Source organism: Salmo salar, chromosome ssa01, assembly GCF_905237065.1.
Source record: "Salmo salar chromosome ssa01, Ssal_v3.1, whole genome shotgun sequence".
NCBI lineage: Eukaryota > Metazoa > Chordata > Actinopteri > Salmoniformes > Salmonidae > Salmo > Salmo salar.
In genome coordinates, this window is record NC_059442.1 from 72,294,876 (window position 1) to 72,320,075 (window position 25,200).

At 43.2% G+C, this 25,200-nt stretch overlaps 1 protein-coding gene across 3 annotated transcripts in view; it reads right to left on the bottom strand.

Annotated features, from left to right (window-relative positions):
- The window catches only part of LOC106608142 (anaphase-promoting complex subunit 1), a 57,113-nt gene that overhangs the window by 6,138 nt on the left and 25,775 nt on the right, over nucleotides 1-25,200 (bottom strand). For 2 of the 3 annotated variants that reach the window (XM_014205906.2, XM_014205888.2), the window contains exons 20-43: nucleotides 24,563-24,834; nucleotides 23,338-23,429; nucleotides 22,985-23,133; nucleotides 18,366-18,444; nucleotides 15,646-15,682; nucleotides 15,113-15,186; nucleotides 14,819-15,003; nucleotides 14,441-14,667; nucleotides 14,095-14,213; nucleotides 12,089-12,360; nucleotides 11,071-11,305; nucleotides 9,528-9,619; nucleotides 9,121-9,255; nucleotides 8,406-8,488; nucleotides 8,067-8,145; nucleotides 7,629-7,703; nucleotides 7,148-7,209; nucleotides 6,949-7,039; nucleotides 6,822-6,875; nucleotides 6,471-6,664; nucleotides 4,960-5,046; nucleotides 4,298-4,415; nucleotides 1,206-1,283; nucleotides 829-896 (exon numbers count right to left, since the gene is read on the bottom strand). In XM_014205906.2, coding sequence (XP_014061381.1) covers nucleotides 829-896; nucleotides 1,206-1,283; nucleotides 4,298-4,415; nucleotides 4,960-5,046; nucleotides 6,471-6,664; nucleotides 6,822-6,875; nucleotides 6,949-7,039; nucleotides 7,148-7,209; nucleotides 7,629-7,703; nucleotides 8,067-8,145; nucleotides 8,406-8,488; nucleotides 9,121-9,255; nucleotides 9,528-9,619; nucleotides 11,071-11,305; nucleotides 12,089-12,360; nucleotides 14,095-14,213; nucleotides 14,441-14,667; nucleotides 14,819-15,003; nucleotides 15,113-15,186; nucleotides 15,646-15,682; nucleotides 18,366-18,444; nucleotides 22,985-23,133; nucleotides 23,338-23,429; nucleotides 24,563-24,834 — 2,957 coding nt within the window. The remainder of the gene's footprint in view (nucleotides 1-828; nucleotides 897-1,205; nucleotides 1,284-4,297; nucleotides 4,416-4,959; nucleotides 5,047-6,470; nucleotides 6,665-6,821; nucleotides 6,876-6,948; nucleotides 7,040-7,147; nucleotides 7,210-7,628; nucleotides 7,704-8,066; nucleotides 8,146-8,405; nucleotides 8,489-9,120; nucleotides 9,256-9,527; nucleotides 9,620-11,070; nucleotides 11,306-12,088; nucleotides 12,361-14,094; nucleotides 14,214-14,440; nucleotides 14,668-14,818; nucleotides 15,004-15,112; nucleotides 15,187-15,645; nucleotides 15,683-18,365; nucleotides 18,445-22,984; nucleotides 23,134-23,337; nucleotides 23,430-24,562; nucleotides 24,835-25,200) is intronic. The other variant, XM_014205899.2, reaches the window with a different exon arrangement.

Sequence of the window (25,200 nt, forward strand, 5' to 3'; positions counted from 1 at the left end):
CAGTCCAGCCTCTCTCAGCCTATTGCAGACAGTCTGAGCACTGATGGAGGGATTGTGCGTTCCTGGTGTATCTCGGGCCGTTGTTGTTGCCATCCAAATCAAATTTTATTGGTCACATAAACATGGTTAGCAGATGTTAACCATGTGTATGTGACCAATAAAATTTGATTTGGATGGCAACAACAACTGCCCAAGCAGTTGTGATGTACCTGTCCCGCAGGTGTGATGTTTGGATGTACCGATCCTGTGCAGGTGTTACACGTGGTCTGCCACTGCGAGGACGATCAGCTGTCTGTCCTGTCTCAGGCATCTCAGTACAGACATTGCAATTTATTGCCCTGGCCACATCTGCAGTCCTCATGCCTCCTTGCAGCATGCCTAAGGCAGGTTCACGCAGATGAGCAGGGACCCTGGGATCTTTCTTTTGGTGTTTTTCAGAGTAAGTAGAAAGGCCTCTTTAGTGTCCTAAGTTTACATAACTGTGACCTTAATTGACTACCGTCTGTAAACTGTTAGTTTCTTAACGACCGTTCCACCGGTGCATGTTCATTAATTGTTTATGGTTCATTGAACAAGCATGGGAAAGTGTTTAAACCCTTCACAATGAAGATCTGTAAAGTTATTTGGATTTTTACAAATTATCTCGCCCGTTAGGATGGACAAAACAACATTTGCGGCCATTATCAACCATTACAGCAGCACATCAAACTCTCTGTATCGTAAAGACATCAATGGACATAGACCTGGTAACTTCTCACCCACAGAGATATCATGATATGAATCTGTATATTAGGCCAGAAACTTTTCACATACAAGTAGAGGACTTACTCTAGATGTTGAGTCCCTTTACTCATGTCTATGGACAGCTCCCAGTATCTTGGTCCTTTTACTTTCACCTGTAAGCACATTAAAACAAGTAGGTCAGCCAATACTTTTTTCAACTTTATTTTGTGAACAATGTGAAAATATCATATTCTTTTTTGTAATAGCTGAGTTTGACCACCCTAAGTGACCTTTCTTCCCTGTATTGTATATAAAAAGGAAGTAAGAAAAGCTTATGAATAAGTCCAAATCGCATTACTCATTTCCAAACAAACATTTTGTAAATCTTAATGTTGACATCAACCATCCTGCTTGACAAGACTAAACAGAAGATTGTGCAGCCTGACTACATTTGTCTGATAAAGTACTACATTTCCTTCTACCTTTTTGAGGAGCTGCAGCTCAGGCAACATGGTGGGGGCCATCAGCTCCACTGTAGTCTCCTCATACCATGGAGTCTCCTGAAATTGATAAAATAAAAAAATGCTCTGAAGACTTTCAAGAAGAAATTAACACAGAAACACACAGCCATTATACATAACATGAACTGAAACATGGGCTAAAGCTGTGCACGCAAAAACGGAAAATGTAAATTCACCATGTACACATTCAAATCATGTACACGTGTGCTGCATGCAACATCATAGTGAACATCGAAATATGCAGTGTGTGTGTACGTGCAGAGGTGAAGTGTGTGATTGCACACATGCAGGGGGTGTCATTATAATTGATGTGCGCAGCATGTCTCTCCCTCTGCTGTTCCAGAGTAATTGAAATAAGGAGCACTTCATGGTGAACCCGCAAACCCAACCTTCAAGGAAAACTCCAGTCGAAAATTATATTTTGGTATTTTTTAAAATAAGTCCACTGTTGATACACTCCCAAAATCAGTTGCATGTCAGCAGTCATGTTTTCAAGATATTGGACTTTGAAGAAGCAAAGTGTCCCCGGCCACATCATCATCTTAGGCCTCACTCCCCCCTATCTGAGATATTAACTGCAGCCCTCATCCTCCATATCAAATCACATGTTATTTGTCACATGCACCGAATACAACAGGTATAGACCTTACAGTGAAATGCTTACTTACAAGCCCTTAACCAACAATACAGTTTTAAGAAAAATACCTAAAGAAATAAAAGTAACAAATAATTAAAGAGCAGCAGTAAAATAACAAGAGCGAGGCTATATACAGGGGGTACCGGTACAGAGTCGATGTGCGGGGGGCACCGGTTAGTCGAGGTAATTTGTACATGTAGGTAGAGTTAAAGTGACTATGCATAGATAAGAGACTAGCAGCATCGTAAAAGATGGGTGGGGGGGGGGTGGGGCAATGCAAATAGTCTGGGTAGCCATTTGATTAGATGTTCAGGAGTCTTATGGCTTGGGGGTAGAAGCTGTTTAGAAGCCTCTTGGACCTAGACTTGGCGCTCCGGTACTGCTTGCCGTGCGGAAGCAGAGAGAAGAGTCTATGACTAGGGTGGCTGGAGTCTGACAATTGTTAGGTTCTTCCTCTGACACCGCCTGGTATAGAGGTCCTGGATGGCAGGAAGCTTGGCCCCAGTGATGTACTGTGCCGTACACACTACCCTTTGTAGTGCCTTGCGGTCGGAGGCCGAGCAGTTGCCATACCAGGCAGTGATGCAACTAGACAGGATGCTGGTTGCATCACAATGGTTGTCCACAATCATCTCCTTTATCTTGAACACGTTGAGGGAGAGGTTGTTGTCCTGGCACCACACGGCCAGGTCTCACACCTCCTCCCTATAGGCTGTCTCGTCGTTGATCAGGCCTACCACTGTTGTGTCATCTGCAAACTTAATGACGGTGTTGGAGTCGTGCCTAGCCGTGCAGTCATCAGTGAAGAGGGAGTACAGGAGGGGACTGAGCACGCACCCCTGAGGGGCCCCCGTGTTGAGGATCTGCGTGGCGGATTTGTTGTTATCTACCCTTAACAGCTGGGGGCGGCCCGTCAGGAAGTCTAGGATTCAGTTGCAGAGGGAGTTATTTAGTCCCAGGGTCCTTGGCTTAGTGATAAGCTTCGAGGGCATTATGGTGTTGAACGCTGAGCTGTAGTCAATGAATAGCATTCTCACATAGCTGTTCCTTTTGTCCAGGTGTGAAAGGGCAGTGTGGAGTGCAATAGAGATTGCATCATCTGTGGATATGTTGGGATGGTATGCAAATTGGAGTGGGTCTAGGGTTTCTGGGATAATGGTGTTGATGTGAGCCATGACCAGCCTTTCAAAGAACTTCATGGCTACAGACGTGAATACTATGGGTCAGTAGTCATTTAGGCAGGTTACCTTATTGTATGTGCCCAAGAACAATATCTTTGAGCACATAGAACACCTGTTCTGCCAGTCACATTCTGTTAAAGGTCACCAAAGCACCCACATCCCTGGGTCACTCGCCTTTTCAGTTTGCTGCAGCTAGCAACTGGAACGAGCTGCAACAAATACTCAAACAGGACAGTTGTATCTCAATCTCTTCATTCAAAGACTCAATCATGGACGCTCTTACTGACAGTTGTGGTTGCTATGCATGATGTATTGTCGTCTCTACCTTCTTGTCCTTTGTGCTAGTGTCTATGCCCAATAATGTTTGTACCATGTTTTGTGCTGCTACCATGTTGTGCTGCTGCCATGTTGTGTTGCTACCATGTTGTGTTGGCTCTCTTGTCGTGATGTGTGTTTTGTACTATATTTATATTGACATTTTTTGTATTTTTAATCCCCTGTCCCGGCAGGAGGCCTTTTGGTAGGCCGTCATTGTAAATAATTTGTTCTTAACTGACTTGCCTAGTTAAATAAAGGTAACAAAAAAAATTGTGTGCATGTAATGCCATTTTAGGATAATAATGAAATGACAGACATACAGTACCAAAGCCTCCTCAAATAAGGTTAAATAGAGGAAGTGACAACTACGGCTATGTTCACAGGAAAATTTATGACGCAAGAGAGGGCCCAGTCGGACACCTATGACGCTTTCAGCAAATGAGAGCGAAAAAGTTCAACATGAGTTCTCCTGTGTAACAAGATCACTATTAAATACAGGGAAGTCCACAGTTGCTTGTTGCTACTACTATTAGCAGGGCCAAATTCTGATGTATTGCATGTAGCTTCCACTTCTGCTATTGCCTCTTACTAATACAAGTGCGCACTGTACCAATCAACTCTATAGTGAGGGATCAGATGAGTACATGCAAAACTGAAACTGGGAAGTGCATTCCAAAATGTTAACTTCCCCTCTATTAACACCTGTTTAGTTTCATCATTTTCAAGTTCATGGGTCTCCAGTGATTGTTTTAACACGTGGCTTTAATTCTGAATGAATGAGTCAGACTCATCTTGAAGGTATCACATATGAAGGTTATAGCAGACACCGCTAGGTTGACACTAAATGGTCATTATGACCATTCATTGGTCTCAACGGGTTGTATCTTGACTGGGGACTAAGTCATTGAGTTGAATACCTTGTATGTGACGTCCAGCAGGGCGTAGCAGGGTTTCAGTGTGTCCACATCGACTGGGACCAGCAGACGAGGCTCAGCCGCCAGGACACCCAGGTGACGCAAAGCCTGCAGGTGGTACCTGAAGCACAGAGATCACACACATAAACATTTTACATTAAGAACCTGGAGGGCCACAGCATTGCTGCTTTTCACCCTTTCTTCTAAATCAAATCAACTTGACTGGATTTAAATTAACAACTGAGTCAGACCCGGCCGGAAGTGACCAGATGAGTGAACATTGTCTAATCAATTACAAATCAATTGATAAACCACCTACCAGGTAGAAACGAAAGATCTGCAATACTTGAGTAGCCCTCGTCTATATGGTATTCTTTAACTACTCTTAATTATGGTCATTGACTTGTCAGTAGAAGTACTGATGACTTTCTTATCTCGCCTCATGTAACACTCCCTCCCCGTCTCACGGCCCATTTTGTAATTCTTAAAATCTACAGCTCAAAACAGCAATACTATCAAACAGTATACACCGAATTCATTATGATCTTTGAAAGTCTATGCTTTACGTTAGACCTCTGTCTGTCCTGCCATTTTAGAGCTCTGATAAGCTGTACCTATTGTTTGTATTCCCTGAGGTTATCTGTCTTACTGGTTGTCTGTCTTACCGGTTGTCTGTGCTGTGGGCAGGGAAATGGGGGTAGAGAGCACAAAGCAAGGCAGCGATGGCCGAGTTGGAGGTGCTGAGAGTGTACCTGGGAGAGGACAACGGGATAACATCAGACCACTACATCATGGATACAGACATAAATGTAAACAAACAAGCACATCCCATCAGTGTTGATGTTGGCACATATTACAATATAATAATTTTTTGGTGAATAGGTCCAAAGAACAAATGAGGAATTTGGCCTGGGCAAAACAGTTTTGAATTGCTAGGCACCTGACGTAATTTGTGCTCATAAAAGCCCTACTTTAAAAAAAAAGTTTTAAAAAAAAATGGCTGCACTTAAGTGTGTGCTTAGGCTGGTTCATTGTGTCGGCTTGGAGAGAAAAATCACTTGTTTGGGTTGGTGTAGGTGAGGGGGTGTCTCGCCTCTTAAAATACCAACTGAAGAGATTAGTTCTCAACCCACGAGCTGCCACTCATGCACTCGCCATGGCAACGGATAAAGAGAACTGGCTGGGATGTTCCTGTTTTTACGAAGTCTATTACAGACATAGGTGAAAAAAACTGCACTATTTACTACACAAGTCAGCTTGATAACAAGACCCACAAACATAGAGAGCAACAATCAACTTCTGTTTGCTCAATACCGATCTCATCTCGAACTGTAGAGTAACATATTCACTGAGAATGGCTGTTCATTTAGCGCTTCTGAAATTCATTTTCAGAAACCTGTCCCTGAGCAATATTACTATGTTAGAATTGACCCATTCCCTATGCTGAGACTAGGCTCATTGTGGAACTCTGTAGCTACACAGAATTAGAAGGTACTTTTTTCACTTCAGGTTCTATGATGAAAGCCAGACTGGCAGGGCTGTATGCTGATTGGTTACTATGCAGGATGAAATAATTCTCCACAGACCACATCCAGAGAGAGAAAAAAAGAAAGAGATAGAGTGCGCAAGAAACGATTAAAAGAAAGACGCCATGTGTCTGCTCCCCACTACAATCTTTCCTTATGCAGGCGTATGTTCAAGGCCGGAATAGGCTGAGAATACTACAATAAGGCCATTCAAATTGCGACCTTGAAGTTGTGGGCCTGCAATTGTCAGCCCTAAAATAAGCAAGTCTAAAAACAGCAAGTCTAAAATCAAAGAGTTTGTCCAGTAAATGTTGATAAGGAGACAGGTTTAGCATCAGTAATGAGTATTGTTACATAAAACTAGATACCCCATAGTCACTGTTTGCATAGCCCTTGGATATTTGAACTATTTGTTATAAAGAACACTCACATAACAGGACAGCCCTCACACGTAAACTCATTATACACGTGTTGTAGCAAAACATACAATCAATATTGATACGGATACAAATGACAGGTGAAAAGTAAAATATCCCTTGACTAGATTATGTTTGATTTACTTTCAATGCAAAAGACAGTACAAGCAATATTTATGTCAGCTATGACCATTGGAGAGGCTGGCTGAAACCTGTAGTGGAAAGATGTCTCACCTCCCTCCTCCCAGGAAGAGCAGGCCCAGGGCCATGTGGTGGGCCATGTGGAAGCCATAGTTCATCTCTCCACTGGTCCTCTTGTGGAGGAAGCGGCAGAGCTGCAGCACCTTCAGGTTACCAGAGCCAGCCATCACCATGGACAGGGCCAGCAGTACCATGCTCAGACATGTCTGCAGGTTATAGTGGCCCGTCTGGCATAGGAGACACACAGAGACACAGACAGACAAACACGCAGAAAGTGTCAAGGTGAGAGAGAAAAATTGGTTGTGGTGATTTGGAGCTTGAATGTCTTCTAATGGCTTAAATGGACATTATGTTTGGGAGAAATATGGAAGCAGTGAAACTTACAACCGTCGCTGTCGCTGATGTCAAACACTGCATGAAACTCCTTGCAAACTTGTACTGTGCGAGAAACAGAAGGGTTAGAGACGAACTAGCCAAATAACTAACTTATTTTGAAGTTCGCGCTTCTTACCAAGCAGTCGAATGCGTCCGAGTTGGCCGAGCCAGCGAAGCGAAATCCCACCGCCATGCATGCTCCAGCGATTATGTAGTCATGGGCTTGGCTGAGGACAGAAGTCGTGACACACATCATTATGAGACTAAACACACCAACTCAAATTCAGTCATGCGGAGAGAGCTAAGGAAACTAAGTAATGTCAGTTTGTACTCACGCTAAAGTTTCCATGTTCAAATCCTCTGAAACCACTGGGTTCCCAATGTTCTCTTGGATTATCTGGATTCAAAACAAAGCAAACCGATCTTTGATTCTATAATCATTGTTTTGGGGATATTAACTAATTTGATCTTGTTGACATGTAAATGGGTCCAGATGGAGGAAATGTCATTGAGCCTTGTTGCCTCAGTCGTATGCGCTTGGCAGTAAAGAGTCATTTGAGGACTGAAACTTGGTTTCCTTATTAGCACTGATGTCATTCATTAACAAGTTCATCACACAGTATGACTAACTAACAACATTAAGAGCCTCAGATCGAACCTCTAATGTCTATGGACTGGGACATCTGCACTGTTGACCCCAAGAACCCGAGGCCGAAATGATATTACCACTTGTCCGGAGTAGAGGTTTGTGCTGGCAGTGACTTGTGTCTAATGAGTTGAAGTGTTCGTGCATGTGTGCATATTCAGGGCAGTTACCTGAGGCACATTACTGCTCACCCACTCCGAGTTGGGTAGAATCTCATCCCACATGATGATACACCTGGCCAGTGTCTGAGGAGGGAGAGCAGACAGTGACAATGTGTGAGGGTACTGGATCAGACATTTTGAATTATATCCAGTAACAGTCAAAAGTTTGGACACAACTACTCATTCCAGGGTTTCTTTATTTTCATTATTTTCTACATTGTAGAATAATAGTGAAGACATCAAAACTCTGAAATAACACGTATGGAATCAAGTAGAAAGCAAAAAAGTGTTTAACAAATCAAAATATATTTTAGATTCTTCAAAGTAGCCACCCTTTGCCTTGATGACAGCTTTGCACACTCTGGGGTCTGGCATAGTGAATAAGGCAGGTTCGTAGTGGCTAGTACACGGTGGCTACAGTAGTTGCGCTTCACTGCACTGACTCACCCTGAGAAGCAGAAACTCTGGTTTGATGAAGTCCAGGAGGAACATGGTGTCTGGAGCTTTCAGCCAATCAGCGATAGACCTGTGAAGGGGTGAAAAATAGGTGTTAATGGCAGCCTGAGCCAGAACCAGGTGATAGCTTATAACTGAAGAAGTCATTTTGTATGTGCTGGAGGGCTGGGGTCAAGATGTGCTGTGATGCACCGTGTAAGATTAGATGGAGTCCATTACTTACAGGGAGCATGCTGAGTGGAGTCAAGTATAAGAGAATAGGACATTGCGTCTCGTTGAAGGCTAATCTAATATGAGAATAAGAGTGGTGGTGGTGGAATCCATTCTCACCTATTGTTGGTTTTCAGGTAGATCATGGCCAGGGCTAGAGTCGCTCCAGGACAGGTGACGTCCACGTTGATGGTGTCACCCTCCTGTCACAAAGAACAGGGCCATTAGTTACAAAAAAACTTAAAACCTGAGACAATAACCAGAAACCCTCAGAGTTGGGACAAAGTCTCCGGGCAGTGTATTCTGTTAGAACTTGGTTTTGTGCCATCAGGAAAAATGTTAATATGTTAGATGGGGATGAACTGGACAGTAGGCCTTGTTGGGTTGTAATTTGAAATACTTGCTACACCATAAGTTAATGTTTATATATAGGAGGAATGTATACGGTGGGGTCAATGGACTTTGGATATGAGCCATGGGCTTGGAATGTTACTAAGTAAGGGAAAAGGCAATCACATGGTTGTGGTCACTGATAAGGGTGGATAGCTGTGGATTAGTGAGGAATGGGGGACGAGGTACCCACATCACTTAACTTCCTGCCTAGCAACAAAGATGTAATGTTTAGAGGAAAGGAGGAGACTCCGCCTAAAGGGGGGTATAAATATTTGTGCTGGTGAGAACATGTTTTTGTCTTATGCAGCTGTGTGACCCAGTGGGTGAATAAACTTGGTTTGAGCTTTACTAGCGGTCCGTGAGTTTTTACTCCGTTTATTTAGAACCTAACAGCCTACAAGTGAGGAAAGTTATCTTGCTGTTTGCTTTTTTCCCCCTTTACCTTGATCTGGTAGCTGGGGGACTTGTGTTTTTCTCTGTTGATGCCGGCGTGGGTGCGTCGATGCCCCCCCACCATGTACTGGTAGAGCTGCTCAGGGACATTCAGGTCAGACATACCTATTAGGTTACTGCCATGCTATGGAGAGAGAGGGTGGGAGGGGAAGGGGTCATTCAGTGACTGAGAAACTCTCCTCTTCCGTTTTTTTATATGATCCACGTCCTGAGGGAACGCTAGTGATGCATTTAGTCACCTTTTTCCATTCAGCAGCCTTTTGAAGTATGAAGAGTGCTTTCCATGTGAGAGCATTTCCTCTTTCTATTACCTCTCTACATACACAGGAGTACAGTAAGTAACTTACCGCAGAGCTGATCCAATAGTGTAATTGCAGTGTGTACTACTAGACTTACCCCCAGACAGACCATGCCCAGGGCCAGCCCAGCGGCAAGGGAGTAGGACTCGCGGTCTGTACAGTACTCCATCTCAGGACCAGGGGGTCGACCTGCAGGAAGAAGAACATCTGTTAACTTCATTATTTATTGGAGTTCTGGAGTAAGCTCCATCATCAAAGCACCATATTTGAAAGAATACATTTTACTTCAATGATTTAATATTTTTTTTGCTGACGTATCATAGAGAAAGTTCTGCCTTGACAACAAAGCTTGCTCCAAAACGTGTCAGCAATACATATCATTGAAGAGAATAAGGCTGCCGTGCTGAACCTTCCTTAGACATTTCAGTTGTACATTCTAAGGACTGAGCACCCCTTCAGCGGTCCAGACAATTTTTTAAATCTTGGTTGGAGCGCCAGCACCTATAATCTATTCAATATCCAGGCACAACATAGACACTTCACAAATCATCTGGCTTAAGCATACTGCAACTAAAGGGACTACTAAAGTGTGACATAACAGCTCCATATGTAGGGTGCATTGCTAAATGTGATATAACACACAATGTACATTTCCCAAAAAAGAATGTGCTTTATAAAAGGCTGACATAACCCGGGCAAATGAAGATGCTGATATGAAGTGTGAGATTCCACCTGACATTACTTGCCATCTAAACAGTGTGAAACTGTATTGATGTGGTGAAAACCTTGTGTTCTGGCCTGGAGCAGGTCAGGGCTAACTGTCATGTGAGGCCTACAGTGTAATGCTAAGCCAATGACACATGCTCTGAGTAAACTGACCAGGTTAAATAAAGACGGTGAATAAATAAAGGGCGAGGCTGCGGATCAGAGTTCTCAGAAACCCTGCTTCCGACAGCTAAAGGTCAGATGATTCTGCGCATGAGCGAATCAGTGTCTGCAAGATCACATGATAGTATTCTACATAATAGAACGGAATAGCATAGAAAGTTACCGTAAGACAAAAAAACATCTATTTTCTTACTGGATGATTGTATGAATGGTCGAATCTCTCTCATGCGGCCAAAACAACAGTGCGCACCACTAGGCAAAATATGTGCTTCGATTGAAACAAAATACAGGTATCCTACAGTTTGCTAACACCATCTGCGCTAAAATTTGCTCAAGGTACGTAATTCAAAACAACACTGTTGTTAATTCAAGATCTAAATGAATATCCGCATGAAATTAAATGGTTGGCATGCAGATGCTGTATGGACATTTCACCAGTAAAACTTGAAGAATTAAACGCGACAATTCGCACAACCATCCTAAAATCTCATAAGAAATTAGGTTGTGCAATGCATCCTACGTTGGGAGCTGTTATGTCACACTTTACAACATGACATAAGCTTATAAATGATATGTGACATCTGTTGCACTTATGAAGTCTACGTATGCTATTATAAAGCATTTATGTAGTTTGTTTTATGTGGGACCAGCAGTTCCATGTCAAAACAGTTTGTGTCTTGTATTGTATTTAGTGTTGTATGCCCTCCTCCCTGCAAAACATTTACTTCATTAGGGACGTATCTATCACTGACCGATCTCAGCGAGCAGCACCTCCGCGTTGTGGCGGTGTCCTGTGCCCTGGTAGACCAGGCCGATGCCCACCACGGCCGCCACCTGAACGTTGTGCGGTACATCCAGCTCAGTGGAGGTGGGAGGGAGCAGTGCGGGAATGTGGATGCTCAGCAGGCGGGTGATTGACATGTCCATGGTACTCAGCTTGGCTGCAGACACACCCAGGAGCAGCCCGATGCTTGTCATCTCGTGGCCCTGAGGACACACCGGCAGCCATTTTCATTAGTCCCCCATGGACTTCATACACAGAGGGGTTCACTTGTTTATTAACAAATGGAGAGATTGAGTTACTGGGGAGCGAGTGTAAAACAACGAGGTTATAACAGATCAGAGCAGGTAGATTTTTTGCCCTCTTCCTCTTTTTGGGGGAACCAAACTACACTGCAGTTCAACCTAAAAGTAATTGTTTTCTCCTTCATCGCAGAATTATGCTACATAACAAAACGAATGAGAACATTTGAAAGTACTAATTTTGCGTAAATCACCTGATCCCTTTCATACGTAAATAATTCAATATTAATTTTCAGCCATCAAAGACTGCTGTACTATATCCTAATTAACAATACAGCAGCAGACCTTTAAAAGTTCACACGTTGTGCTCCAATGTAGGCTCATCTGTCCTGGCAAAGGTGATAAGCTAGCAAGAATGAGAATAGTAGTAAAATCGTATACTGTAGTAAATAACCACTGATCTTTCCTGAGCTGAGAGATGTGATAGATATGACCACACAGCCTTCTATGGCAGGCCTAACTGGAAATGAGAAAGTTGCTATGCGTCACTGCCAGGGAAAAGTCAAAGTGAAACTCCGCTCTCAGCGCGCTGAGGCCTTCCCACTTTCATGTGAGAAAAATAACAGGATGCCGAGAGACAATTTCTGCTAAAACCAACGTGCAATCTAGAGAAGCTTCAAAACATGTAATGACAAAAACTACACGACTAAACTCAACCGCAGAACCTGTGTTTGCATGCATGCTCACCTTGGTTAAATAGTCATGTATGTTGAGTGTGGCCAGCTTGGTGAGGTGTCCATTGAGGCCCAGAGCCATGAGGAAGCCTGCATACTCGTTGGCCAGCTCGGGGCTCTTGGGTTTGTTGTAGGCAATCCAGGCAGAGTCCACCTGGGAGGCCGGGGCGATTTTCAGGCCCGCAGCCACCCCGTTGTGAAAGCTGGACCAGCTCGTCATGTTGGGAGGAACATCAATGTTCCCGCTGTTCAGATCTACCATGGTGTTCTGAGGGGGCGCACGACCTGTCACCAGAAACACAAGACTCCATATCGGATTCTGACAAACTCCACACGCATGCATGCATTCTCCACATTTAGTCCAGAATCACGTTGGCACCAAGGAGCAATGTAAACATGGCCTGCCGGGTTCAAAATAAGTTTCTGCTTCTCATCACAGTGATCACACACATTGCATTCTTTCCCTTGTCCTAAAACACAACACACTGAAGCACCAGCTGTAATTACAGATCCAGACTGACTAAAGTGAGCTTTGTGTGCTTTCTTGTGGGCTGCTGTTAAAAACACACCCAGAGATTGAACTTGTATAGACAGACTGAGAAAAGCCTTTTTACTCAGATCTTCAAAGGAAAAACAACATATTCCTGTACTTGATGCTTTGTCATAACTATTTCTGTAAACGTGTTTGAAGTAGGGCCTAAAAATATGGCCTAAAAATAATATCTACATTTTTTTCAAACTTACTAGCGATTCACGATTTCTTTGTTTTCTCTAAATAAGCTTTATGTACAATTAAATGTCAAATACACTGCATTTCAAAAATTGAGGGTGTGTGAAATGAAGGCAAAATATAAGCCCCACTAACAATTAAATTATTTTATCAAAATAGTTTAACCTGCTTTTTTGCAATAATCCCTGATCTGTCTTTCAAGTCTATGAAAATGCCCTTTTTGTTACAAATGTAATGACTAACTTCTTGTAGCAGGAATTATAGAAAATGAAAAACAGGTCTCAAACAATCTCTCAAGCACAAGTCAACGTGCTAGTGAGTAGCTTGCTAATCTTTATATATGCCAACGTGTATCTATTTGTTAGCTAACAAGGTAGAACAGTTGAATTGTTATGAACACACCCTTCTGTCCATCTCCAACTGTTTGAACAGCATGCTAGCCTGTCCACTTTGTTCAGATGTTGAAATCAAGTGGCCTACCTTATTCCTCAGAATGAGAACGAGTTGCCCATTCCTTATATAATTGTGTGTTATGCTTATTGCACATTTAGAAAACACAGACTAGACAGCTAGTATAACAGTCTTTGGCTAAAATGCTGCTTGTGGTATGTGGTACCGCAATGCCGCGCGCAACAAACTGAGCATTCATTTTCCAGAATCAATGTTCATTGATACTCCTGTTTTAGTAGTGTCTGCTCTGGGCACAATTTGTGTAGTTGAGACATAAAAAAGGGTCTCGTTAGAAGGCTTATCTTCTCTGTTACAGTAAAATAATGTCTCCATGTGTTTCAGTGGCCATATTACCAATTCTGTTGGACCAAACTTCAAATGCAAATAATGAGTTGAAACCGCTTGTCAGAGGAAGAAGTGATCTCTCAACTTTGTTGGTGTGAGTGGCAGGGGCTTGGTGTGTGTGTGTGTAAACAGAGAGGAAGAAGCAAAGCTAGAGGTTTCACACTCGCCAAAATCTGTCCAAAATAAGCCCAATGCGTTTCTATGGGCTAATTTTGGACCTAAGCTTGTCGCCTGCCTTCCCGGTTTTGGGACAACGACTCCCATTGTTAGAGCGGAGACATGAGCATCTTGTCATTATATTCAGCTCTCTGGTGTAAATGGGAAGGTGCACCAAAAATACAAATAAACTTGATTCTTGCGATACAGGCATTTGAAATATCACGCAAAAACATACATTGAAATGAATTTGATATATCGGCCAGCCCTAGTTTGAAGACACAGACACGTTCTCTCAGACACACACAGGTATGAGAAAGGCCTGAGGGATGCAGTACCAGTAAGGTTGAGTTTGGGCACTGGTAGGGGCTCCGTTGGCACAGGGTGGTAGGAGAAGAGGGTAAACAGGCCTCTGCCTACTGGCAGAGCCATGGTACGCTGGCAAAGCTGCAACAGTCTGCCCAGAGAGAAAGCAAAGAGAGGGATGGAGAGAGAGAGGCATCAGAAGAATAGCCAACACAACTACATACCAACCGCTAACTACAGAGCAAACCAAAAAAAATGACAAAAAATTAAAAAGCAAGGTTGAAACTAAGCAGATTTTGGATATAGCCTGTAACGTGGGTCCAGACAGCTTTTGAATGAGACTACGATAGCTGCCATCACTTGAACGATATTACTCACTTGTTCTCCTTCTCCTCTATGTACTCGTGGTCACTGACCTCGGGCAGGTGGACCACACTGACCCTGACTGGTCGGGAGCTCTGGAGTAGACGTCTGGCCTCATGGACGCGCAGGTCCTGGCTCCAGATAAGACCAATTACATCCTGGTTCAGATCTGTCATACCATCCTCCTCCTCCTCTGCCTCTGTGGTGGCTGGAGCCTCCAGCATCAGCCCCAGACCCACCGTCTGAGTACACACACACACACACACACACACACACACACACACACACACACACAGAGAGAGAGAAATAAACACACACGAAACAGAAACAACTCCAAATCCACAAGGTTGTAACTGATGAAGCCCAAACCATCCAATAACCCCAGAAACTCACACTTACAGCTTTGCCTTTGGCCACAGTCACTTTGTGTGCTTGTTTGGTGAGATCCTGTCGCCCAATCAATAGGCAGACGTCCTCTGACCAGTCAGAGCAGGGTTGCTCTCGACACTGGTAGATAGCATCTCTGATGGGCAGAGCCACACCAAAGGGCACAGATTCCAGGTCTTTCAATGTGAAACCTAAACACAACACATGAATGTAAAAGAGTCTCACACCAGCAAATACTCCATAGCATAGCAATAACAGACAGGCTGTAGAGATGTTTCTAGGCCTGATGTAAAGTCTTACCTTCTGATGTTAGCCAAACCACAAGCTTTACAGCCAAACTTTCATTTGGCGCATCAGGCTTCATACAGCTCGGTCTGGAAGAGAAACAGGGATTACATTTCTCAGTCTCAAGTTGGAAAATCATGGTTAAAATGTTAGGACAAGAGTCTAGTTTATAGCTGTTACTAGAGGTATTTTTAAGCAATATACCACGGCTAAGGGCTGTTCTTATGCCTGACGCCTCGTGGAGTGCCTGGATACAGTCCTTAGCTGTGGTATATTGGGCCATATACCACAAACTCGAGAGGTGCCTTACTGCCATTATAAACTGGTTACCAACATAAATATAACAGTAAACAAGTATTTTTGAGTCCTACCCATTGTATATTGTCTGAAATACCATGGCTTTCAGCAAATCAGCATCCAGGACACAAACTACCCAGTTAATAAAACGGAGTGAACCCTTCTTTTGGCTTTATGGGGAAATGCTTTATGGGGAATAAAGAGTCTATAAGAATGAAGTGATTCAGGGTGTGCTCCTGGTATGTTTTTACCTCCTCAAAGCTGAATCAATGACAGTCTTCTTCTGGCCTGTGAGAGAGAGAGAGAGATGCCACGAGTGCTGTAGTTCAGTTGTCACCGTAAAGGAATTGTGAAATGGGTCAGAAAAAACAGGAGAATGACAAAGCCTCACAAACGTCACCATAATGCCCATACTTGATTCCAAAATGCCATTTAAATTATCATGCTTGCAAATAATGAAGCTTTACATTTACAGCTCTACTTAAAAGGACATTTCTTTGGAAACTTCATTAACTTGTCTAGGGTAGGGGGCAGTATTTTGACGTCCGGATGAAGGCGTGCCCGTAGTAAACTGCCTGCTACTCAGGCTCAGAAGGTAGGATATGCATATTATTAGTAGATTTGGATAGAAAACACTCTGAAGTTTCTAAAACTGTTTGAATGATGTCTGTGAGTATAACAGAACTCATATAGCAGGCAAAAAAACAGAGAAAAATCCAACCAGGAAGTGTGGAAATCTGAGGTTTGTAGTTTTTCAAGTGATTGCCAATACAGTGACTTAGGGTTCATTTTGCACTTCCTAAGGCTTCCACTAGATGTCAACCGTCTTTAGAACGTTGTTTCATGCTTCTACTGTGACTGGGGAGAGAATAAGAGGTCCTGGAGTCAGATGACTGAGAGAATGACATGAGTTCAGTGGCGCGTGCTCCCGTGAGAGTTAGCTGTGTTCCTTTTCTTTTTTGAAGACATTGGAATTGTCCTGTTGGAATATTACTGAAGATTTATGATAAAAACATCCTAAAGATTGATGCTATACATCGTTTGACATGTTTCTACGAACGTAAATAGAACTTTGACTTTTCGTCGTGACATTTTGCGCACGCTTCCTGCATTTGGAGTAGTGGACTAAACGCGCGAACAAAAAGGAGGTATTTGGACATAAATTACGGACTTTATCGAACAAAACAAACATTTATTCTGGAACTGGGATTCCTGGGAGTGCATTCTGATGATGATCGTCAAAGGTAAGTGAATATTTATAATGTAATTTTTTTGACTCCAAAATGGCGGGTATCTGTATGGCGCTGTACTCAGATTATTGCAAAATTTGCTTTCGCCGTAAAGCTTTTTTGAAATCTGACAAAGCGGTTGCATTAAGGAGAAGTGTATCTGTAATTCTTTAAATAACTGTTGAATATTTTATCAACGTTTATGATGAGTGTTTCTGTAAATTGATGTGCTCATTCACCTGAAGTTTTTGGAGGCAAAACATTTCTGAACATCACACGCCAATGTAAAAATGGGGTTTTTGGATATAAATATAAACTTTATCGAGCAAAACATACGTATTGTGTAACATGAAGTCCTATGAGTGCCATCTGATGAAGATCATCAAAGGTTAGTGATTAATTTTAGCTGTATTTCTGGTTTTTGTGACGCCTCTCGTTGCTTGGAAAATGGCTGTGTGGTTTTTCTTGTTTAGGTGCTGTCCTAACATAATCTAATGTTATGCTTTCACCGTAAAGCCTTTTTGAAATCGGACAATGTGGTTGGATTAACGAGAAGTGTATCTTTAAAATGGGATATAATAGTGTTATGTTTGAGAAATGTGAATTATGAGATTTTTGTTGTTTTGAATTTGCCGCCCTGCTATTTCACTGGCTGTTGAATAGTGTGTCCTGCAGGTGCTAGTGTCCCACATACCCCAAAGAGGTTAAAAGGGCAATCTGCAGTTGCTACACACATTTTTGGACTTACAAATTAAAATGACATGTACCCATTGATTCTTGAAGAATAGAAATGATAAATGCCTCATGAGCGTAGGTCAACTGTTGTACCCAAAAAATAAGGTTGTTTAAATATACTTTATTTACAAACACTATATAGCCTCAAAACATGGTTAAAACTATAATTTTAATATCATGGATGGTCAATCCTTGCATACATAGCTCCGTCTATGAATTTGATCATGGTTACAGTTCTCCAGCCCCATCCCTCAGATTTGTACCGAAATGGGGCAGGGAGAGTGCTTTGCTATTAGCGCTTTGCTACTGCTGATAGCAGCCCCTTTAAAAAAAGGTAAAAGTAACAACAGCCAAATTAAGACTTGACTTAAAGGGATATTGCGAGATTCTGGCATTTGTTTTGCTTACCCAAAGTCAGATGAACTTGTAGATACCATTTGTATGTCTCTGCGTGCAGTATGAAGGAAGTTAGCGGTTGGTTTGTGAGCTAATGCTAACTAGCGTCAGCACAATGACTGGACATTTTATATTAACCTTTATTTAACTAGGCAAGTCAGTTAAGAACAAATTTTTACTTACAATGACGGCCTACCCCGGCCAAACCCGGACAATGCTGGGCCAATTGTGCACCGGCCTATGGGACTCCCAATCACGGCCGGATGTGATACAGCCTGGATTCGAACCAGGGACTGTAGTGAAGCCTCTTGCACGGAGATGCAGTGCCTTAGACCGAAGCGGCACTCGGGAGCCAATAGGTACGGCGTTCATCTAACTCTTGGTAAGTAGAACAAGGCCTTAAATGCCAGAATCTCGCAGTCTCTCTTTAAACAAAGAAACAGGACAGACAGCATGGCAGTACGGCCTTACAACCTCTTCCCTCTCATGTGCGGAATTGACTGACCGCTGTGACATGCATGTGGGAAGCATGTGGGAGGCATGTCCCAGGGATGGTTGTTCGTCATCTTGGGCGCACACTGCTCAGTAATCAGACACACACACAAACCCACCTGCAGAGAGCTTGGCCAGATACTTCGACACATCAACTGAAGTGGCGTTGTCATCTCCAATGATGTACAGGGCGTAGCTCTGAGAGGGGGAGGAAGAGAGGGAGAGGCAGAAGGACAGAGAAACAAACGTCAGTGTCTGACCTATTGAGACAGACACAGAGAGAGAGAGAGAGATGCTTAGTCTGCAAGAGAAAGGGTGAGTGAGAAACACAGGCAGAGAACGAAAGGGTGAGTGTGCAAGTAAGAGTCAACGAGAGAGAGAGAGAGAGGGTCAACGAGAGTGAGGGTCAACGAGAGTGAGAGAAAGAGAGAGAGAGTGAGAGAGAAAGAGAGAGAACGAGACAGTGATGGGGTAAAGAGAATCTGTAATTGCATGACAGGCTGTCAGTCTCTCAGCGGTGACGTGCGTCACCTCACTTAGCCTGATGGGAGGAGACGCACAAGGCCTGGTCATCAGCAGAGTCCCCCTGATAGACCTCCACCCCACCCGCTAGTGATTCAGCCCTCGATCCGACCAGGGCTTAATTATGGCAGAGTACAGACAAAAACACACACGCGTTGTCTCAAACACACACACACACACACACACACACACACAAGCGTGCGCCCACACACAGTCTCTTACTCTCACACATGTACAGTGCATTTGGAAAATACCCCTTGAATTTTTCCACATTTTGTTACATTACAGCCTTATTCTAATTGATTAAATCGTTTTTTTCCCACCTCATCAATCTACACACAATACCCCATAATGACTAAGCAAAAACAGGTTAAGGCGTTTCAACTTTTTTTTTACTGAAATATCACATTTACATAAGTAATCAGACCCTTTTCTCAGTACTTTGTTGAAAAGGGGATACCTAGTCAGTTGTACAACAATGCGTCTTCCGCATTTGACCCAACCCCTTTGAATCAGAGAGGTGCGGGGGGCTGCCATAATCGACATCCACGTCTTCGGCGCCCGGGGAACAGGTCCTGAGCGCTCTGGAGCAGGTTTCTGTCAAGGAGCTCTCTGTACTTTGCTCAGTTCATCTTTCCCTCGATGCTGACTAGTCTCCCAGTCCCTATCACTGAAAATCATCCCCACAGCATGATGCTGCCACCACCATGCTTCACCGTAGGGATGGTGCCAGGTTTCCTCCAAATGTGACGTTTGACATTCAGGCCAAAGAGTTCAATCTTGGTTTCATCAGACCAGAGAATCTTGTTTCTCATGGTCTGAGAGTCCTTTAGGTGCCTTTTGGCAAACTCCAAGTGGGCTGTCATGTGCCTTTTACTGAGGAATGGCTTCCGTCTGGCCACTCTACCATAAAGGCCTGATTGGTGGAGTGCTGCAGAGATGGTTGTCCTTCTGGAAGGTTCTCCCATTTCCACAGAGGAACTCTGGAGCTCTGTGAGAGTGGCCATCAGGTTATTGGTCACCTCCCTGACAAAGGCCCTTCTCACCCAATGGCTCAGTTTGGCCGGGCGGCCAGCTCTAGGAAGAGTCTTGGTGGTTCCAAACTTCTTCCATTTAAGACTGATGGAGGCCCCTGTGTTCTTGAGGACATTCAAGACATTTTTTGGTGCCCTTTCTCAGATCTGTGCCTCGACACAATCCTGTCTCAGAGCTCTACGGACAATTCCATCAACCTCATGGACCTTATACACAGTTGAAGTCGGAAGTTTGCATAGACTTAGGTTGGAGACATTAAAACTTGTTTTTCAACCCCTCCACAAATTGCTTGTTAAAACCTCTTAGGGATTGGGGGCAGTATTTTCACGGCCGAATGAAAAAGTACCCAAATTAAACTGCCTGCTACTCGGGCCCAGGAGGTAGGATATGCATATTATTAGTAGATTTGGATAGAAAACACTCTGAAGTTTCTAAAACTGTTTGAATGATGTCTGCGAGTATAACAGAACTCATATGGCAGGCAAAAACCTGAGAAAAATCCAACCAGGAAGTGGGAAATCTGAGGTTGTATTTTTTTCAAGTGATTGCCTTTACAGTGACTTAGGGTTCATTTTGCACTTCCTAAAGCTTCCACTAGATGTCAAGACTTTAGAACCTTGTTTGAGGATTCTATGGTGAATTTGAAGGGAATAACAGCCCAAGGAAGTAGGTGTCCCATTATAAGGCATGGGTTCAGTCACGCACAGAGACTTGGGAGCGAGCTGAGTTCATATTCCTTCCTAAAGAGAACGGATAGGTCCGGTTGGAATTTTATTGAAGATATATGTTAAAAACAACCTAAAGATTGATTCTATACATCGTTTGACATGTTTCTACAAACTGTAGTATAACTTTGACTTTTCATCTGGACTAAGTAAGCACGCGCGTTGTGGATTTGGATAGTGAACCTAACGCGCGAACAAAATGGATGTATTTGGACATAAAGATAAACTTTATTGAACATTTATTGTGGAGCTGGGATTCCTGGGAGTGCATTCTGATATAGATAATCAAAGGTAAGTGAATATTTATAATGTCATTTCTTAGTTTTATTGACTCCAAGATGGTGGGTTTCTGTTAGCTTGTTGTTGGTGTCTTCTGGGCTGTACTCAGATTTTTGCAAATTGTGCTTTCGCCGTGAACCTTTTTTGAATTCTGACAAAGCGGTGCATAACACTTGTATATTGATCAAAGTTTATGATGAGTAGTTCTGTAATATGTGTGCTCATTATGCTCATTCACCGGGAGTTTTGGAGCGAAAACATTTCTGAACATTACGCGCCAATGTAAAATGGGTTTTTTGGATATAAATATGAACTTTATCGAGCAAAACATACATGTATTGTGTAACATGAAGTCCTATGAGTGCCATCTGATGAAGATCAAAGGTTAGTGCTTAATTTTAGCTGTATTTCTGGTTTTTGTGACGTCTCTCCTTGCTAGCAAAATGGCTGTGTGGCTTTTCTTGTTTAGGTGGTGTCCTAACATAATCTAATGTTTTGCTTTCGCCGTAAAGCCTTTTTGAAATCAGACAATGTGGTTAGATTAAGGAGAATCTTATCTTTAAAATGGTGTATAATACTTGTATGTGTGAGAAATTTTAATTATGAGATTTTTGAATTTGGCGCTCTGCTAGTTCACTGGCTGTTGTCAAATCGATCCCGCTAACGGGATCCGCCTGTTAATGGGTCACTAAGAGGTTATTAACAAACTATAGTTTTGGCAAGTCGGTTAGGACATCTACTTTGTGCATGACAATAATTTTTCCAACAATTGTTTACAGACTAGCAATTTCCAAACACCTTAAGGTACCACGTCCATCTGTACAAACAATAGTACGCAAGTATAAAAACCATGGGACCACGCAGCCGTCATACCGCCCAGGAAAGAGATGCATTCCGTCTCCTAGAGATGACCGTACTTTGAAAGAAAAGTGCAAATCAATCCCAGAACAACAGCAAATAACCTTGTGAAGATGCTGGAGGAAACAGGTACAAAAGTATATATATCCACAGTAAAATTTGTCCTATATCGACATAACCTGAAAGGCCGCTCAGCAAGGAAGAAGCCACTGCTCCAAAACCGCAATAAAAAAGCCAGACTACGGTTTGCAACTGCACATGGGGACAAAGACTGTACTTTTTGTAGAAATGTCCTCTGGTCTGATTAAACAAAAATATAACTGTTTGGCCATAATGACCATTGTTATGTTTGGAGGAAAAAGGGGGAGTGGCAGCATCATGTTGTGGGGGTGCTTTGCTGCAGGAGGGTCTGGTGCGCTTCACAAAATAGATGGCATCATGAGGATGGAAAATGATGTGGATATATTGAAGCAACATCTCAAGACATCAGTCAGGAATGGACAATGACCCCAAGCATACTTCCAAAGTTGTGGCAAAATGGCCTAAGTACAACAAAGTCAATGTATTGGAGTGGCCATCACAAAGCCCTGACCTCAATCCCATAGAAATTTTGTTGGAAAAATGTCCTAACCGACTTGCCAAAACTATAGTTTGTAAACAAGACATTTGTGGAGTGGTTGAAAAACGAGTTAATGACTCCAACCTAAGTGTATGTAAACTTCCAACTTCAACTGTATGTAGATGCCCATCGAATCAAAGGAAAGGAGAGATGCACATCCCTAGTCTTTACGAATAGGCAAAATGCCTTTCTCTCCCCCTCTCTCTGATTCCCCTTTTAATTGGGAAATCATGTTTGAACAGTAACTGCCATTGGCAACACAGGGGCTAGGGCCCGCAGACTAACCCAGGGAGTAGAATGTTTATTTAGAACACGAATGACTACCTGTTGACATTGTTCACTCAAAATATTCAGAAATGATTTGTTGTCCAAACAGTATTTATATAACATGTCAGTCAGATGGTGAGGTCATCTAGCTGGGCACACATGTTGTAGCTAACCAAGGTGATGAGAAATCTACTTTCCTCACACCACACCAAGGACAACGTAAATAGTAATATCCTAGTAGGGTTTTCAGTTGTCTGTGGCACCCCCTATTGGAGATGTCTATATCGCAACCCAACTCTAAAACGCCCACCTGCATGGCCATTCTCTTGAGAAAATAAGTGTATTGTATACATATCCCTAGCGATAGATGGTTCCATCAATTTCCCTTGTCATCATGAGGCAAAGATAGAAAAGATAGACGATGATAGCATACCAGCACCAGTAGTTTGGTCCTCTCACAGATGCCGGGCAGGTAGGGGAAGGGTGCTACCTCCTCTCCCCTCAGACAGCTGCTGAGCCAGCTGAACACACACGGAGGCTCCGCCCTCAGGAAGGACGGACGCAGCATCTGCTCCATCTGGGCTGCAGGAGAGGGAGGGGCCACGGAGACTGTCATTCAAAGTGTCACAACAGGCTCTGCGACTACAGACACACCTGTCCTTATCACTCAGTCAGACCATCCTTTCAATCAATATCAGGAAAATGAAAAGAAAGTAGTAGACATGCCCTCTCTTCTACGTGAGCAGAGGGAACTACACACGCTTTAGAGGTTGATTTGCCTCTTACCCTGATCTATGATGCAGGACTCCTTGAACGTGGTGATGAATGAGGGGTAATCTCGCCAGTACAGATCGATATACTCCTCCAGCTGCAGATCCCTTTTAATAAACAGTACAACAATTAGCAGGTCATAAGAGGGGCTGTTCATCTAACCTGAGCCATTGAATCAATACTTTTAATACCCAACCTGCTCTACCCTCACCGTGAAGCACTTAGACAGCTAAACACAACCAGAAGCAGATAAACCAATCAGAACTATGACTAAACGAACACCCACGTAAACTTCGAGTACTAACGTGGGGGTTTCAGGCTGGGTTAGATGTAGTGAGGTCATTACGGTACAGGCCTAGCCGGGTTGCCAGATTGGTCTGTGCTTTGGTTTAGCTACTGTATCTCTTTGTACAGTATGTATGGCAATGACAATGAACACAATTATTAATTGGCTGAAGCACCAACTGTTGTGTCAACCAGCCTGGTAATACTAAATGACCAGGACAATAAAACAAGGCCCAAATAAGCACTAAGCAATTCAAGTGCCAGTTGATTCTCCCACTTCTGCTCTTCTTTTAAATGCAAAATGGGACTGTTGACGAGGCCACTTGACACACTTGAAACCGTTTTAATAACATTTTCTTATCCTGGTAATATTAACACTTTAGGAGAGACCAAACTCATCAGGTTTTATTGAGCAGTGACTCATTGGACATACTTCTCCATTTAAATGTTTAACAGCTTCATGAAATTGTTGTGTTCGTTCTGAATTGAATAGCTGAATTGAAAAGATGCACCTGCGATCTGTCGCTTAAGTTCGCCTCTGAATGGCCATCGCTATCCGAGTGACAATAATAAATCCACAACATTTAACTGGAGTCATTTGAGAGTAATTATCTCGTGGACAGGATGTTATCTAGGTGTCTGTCAATAGACTGTGGGATGCGACAACTAACGAGGAACTTTGTTCTGGTGTGCAGATTTCTTCAATTATTATTTGGACAAATTACGATTTCACATCTTTTGAATTTCAGAGGGAGAGGGGACATTTGGTGCATACTTTGGCTGAGAGTTTACGTTTAGGGAAGGGGGACCTTCACTAGTCTCATTAGTCTATTTTCTTTTCTCATCTCCCCAGAACATAATCGAGCATCTGACGCAATTACGCAAGGTTTTATTTATGGGTTTCCAAGATTATTTAAGAGCGTTAACCTAGATTGTGAAGACGGAGCACCAGTACCTGGCTAGCTGTTGCAGAAGGCCCACCAGTGATCGCCCCCCGCTCCTCTGCAGCTCGTCCAGCTTCAGCTCCTCATAGAGCAAGTGCAGCACGTAGAACAGGGCTGGGATGTGGGGGAAGAGTGGGGCAGAGGGGTCTAGACGCAGGGCAGGGGTGGAAGACAGAGACTCTTCACAGCCAGAGGTGTCGGTGGACTCCAGACTCACAGCACCACACGCATGCCTGAACACCACCTGTCTGTGGTAGTCTGAGCACCACATGTAGTCCCAGTCCTGGTGGATTATATGCATAGACACACACACACACACAAAGCCACACAGAAACACTCACACTTAAATTAAATGCATACACAGAAACAGGGCCCAAAGCCACACATACAAAAAGGTCAGTGGGTTAAGGACCAATATTTGTGCCTGGTCTGAATCAGCAGTTTCCCAACATGCACTTCCTTTCTTAAGTAACAGCTCTCAGCCAGAGGGTGAACTCTACACGACACCTCCCCAGTTCGACTGTGCACCCTTGACCCTGGGCCATGACCCCTGCCAGGATTCCATGCTACAGCACAGCGCCACTTTCCCTCCACAACACCACTAACATTCCACATTAATTAATAATGCACAAGGCAAATGGATGAAGGA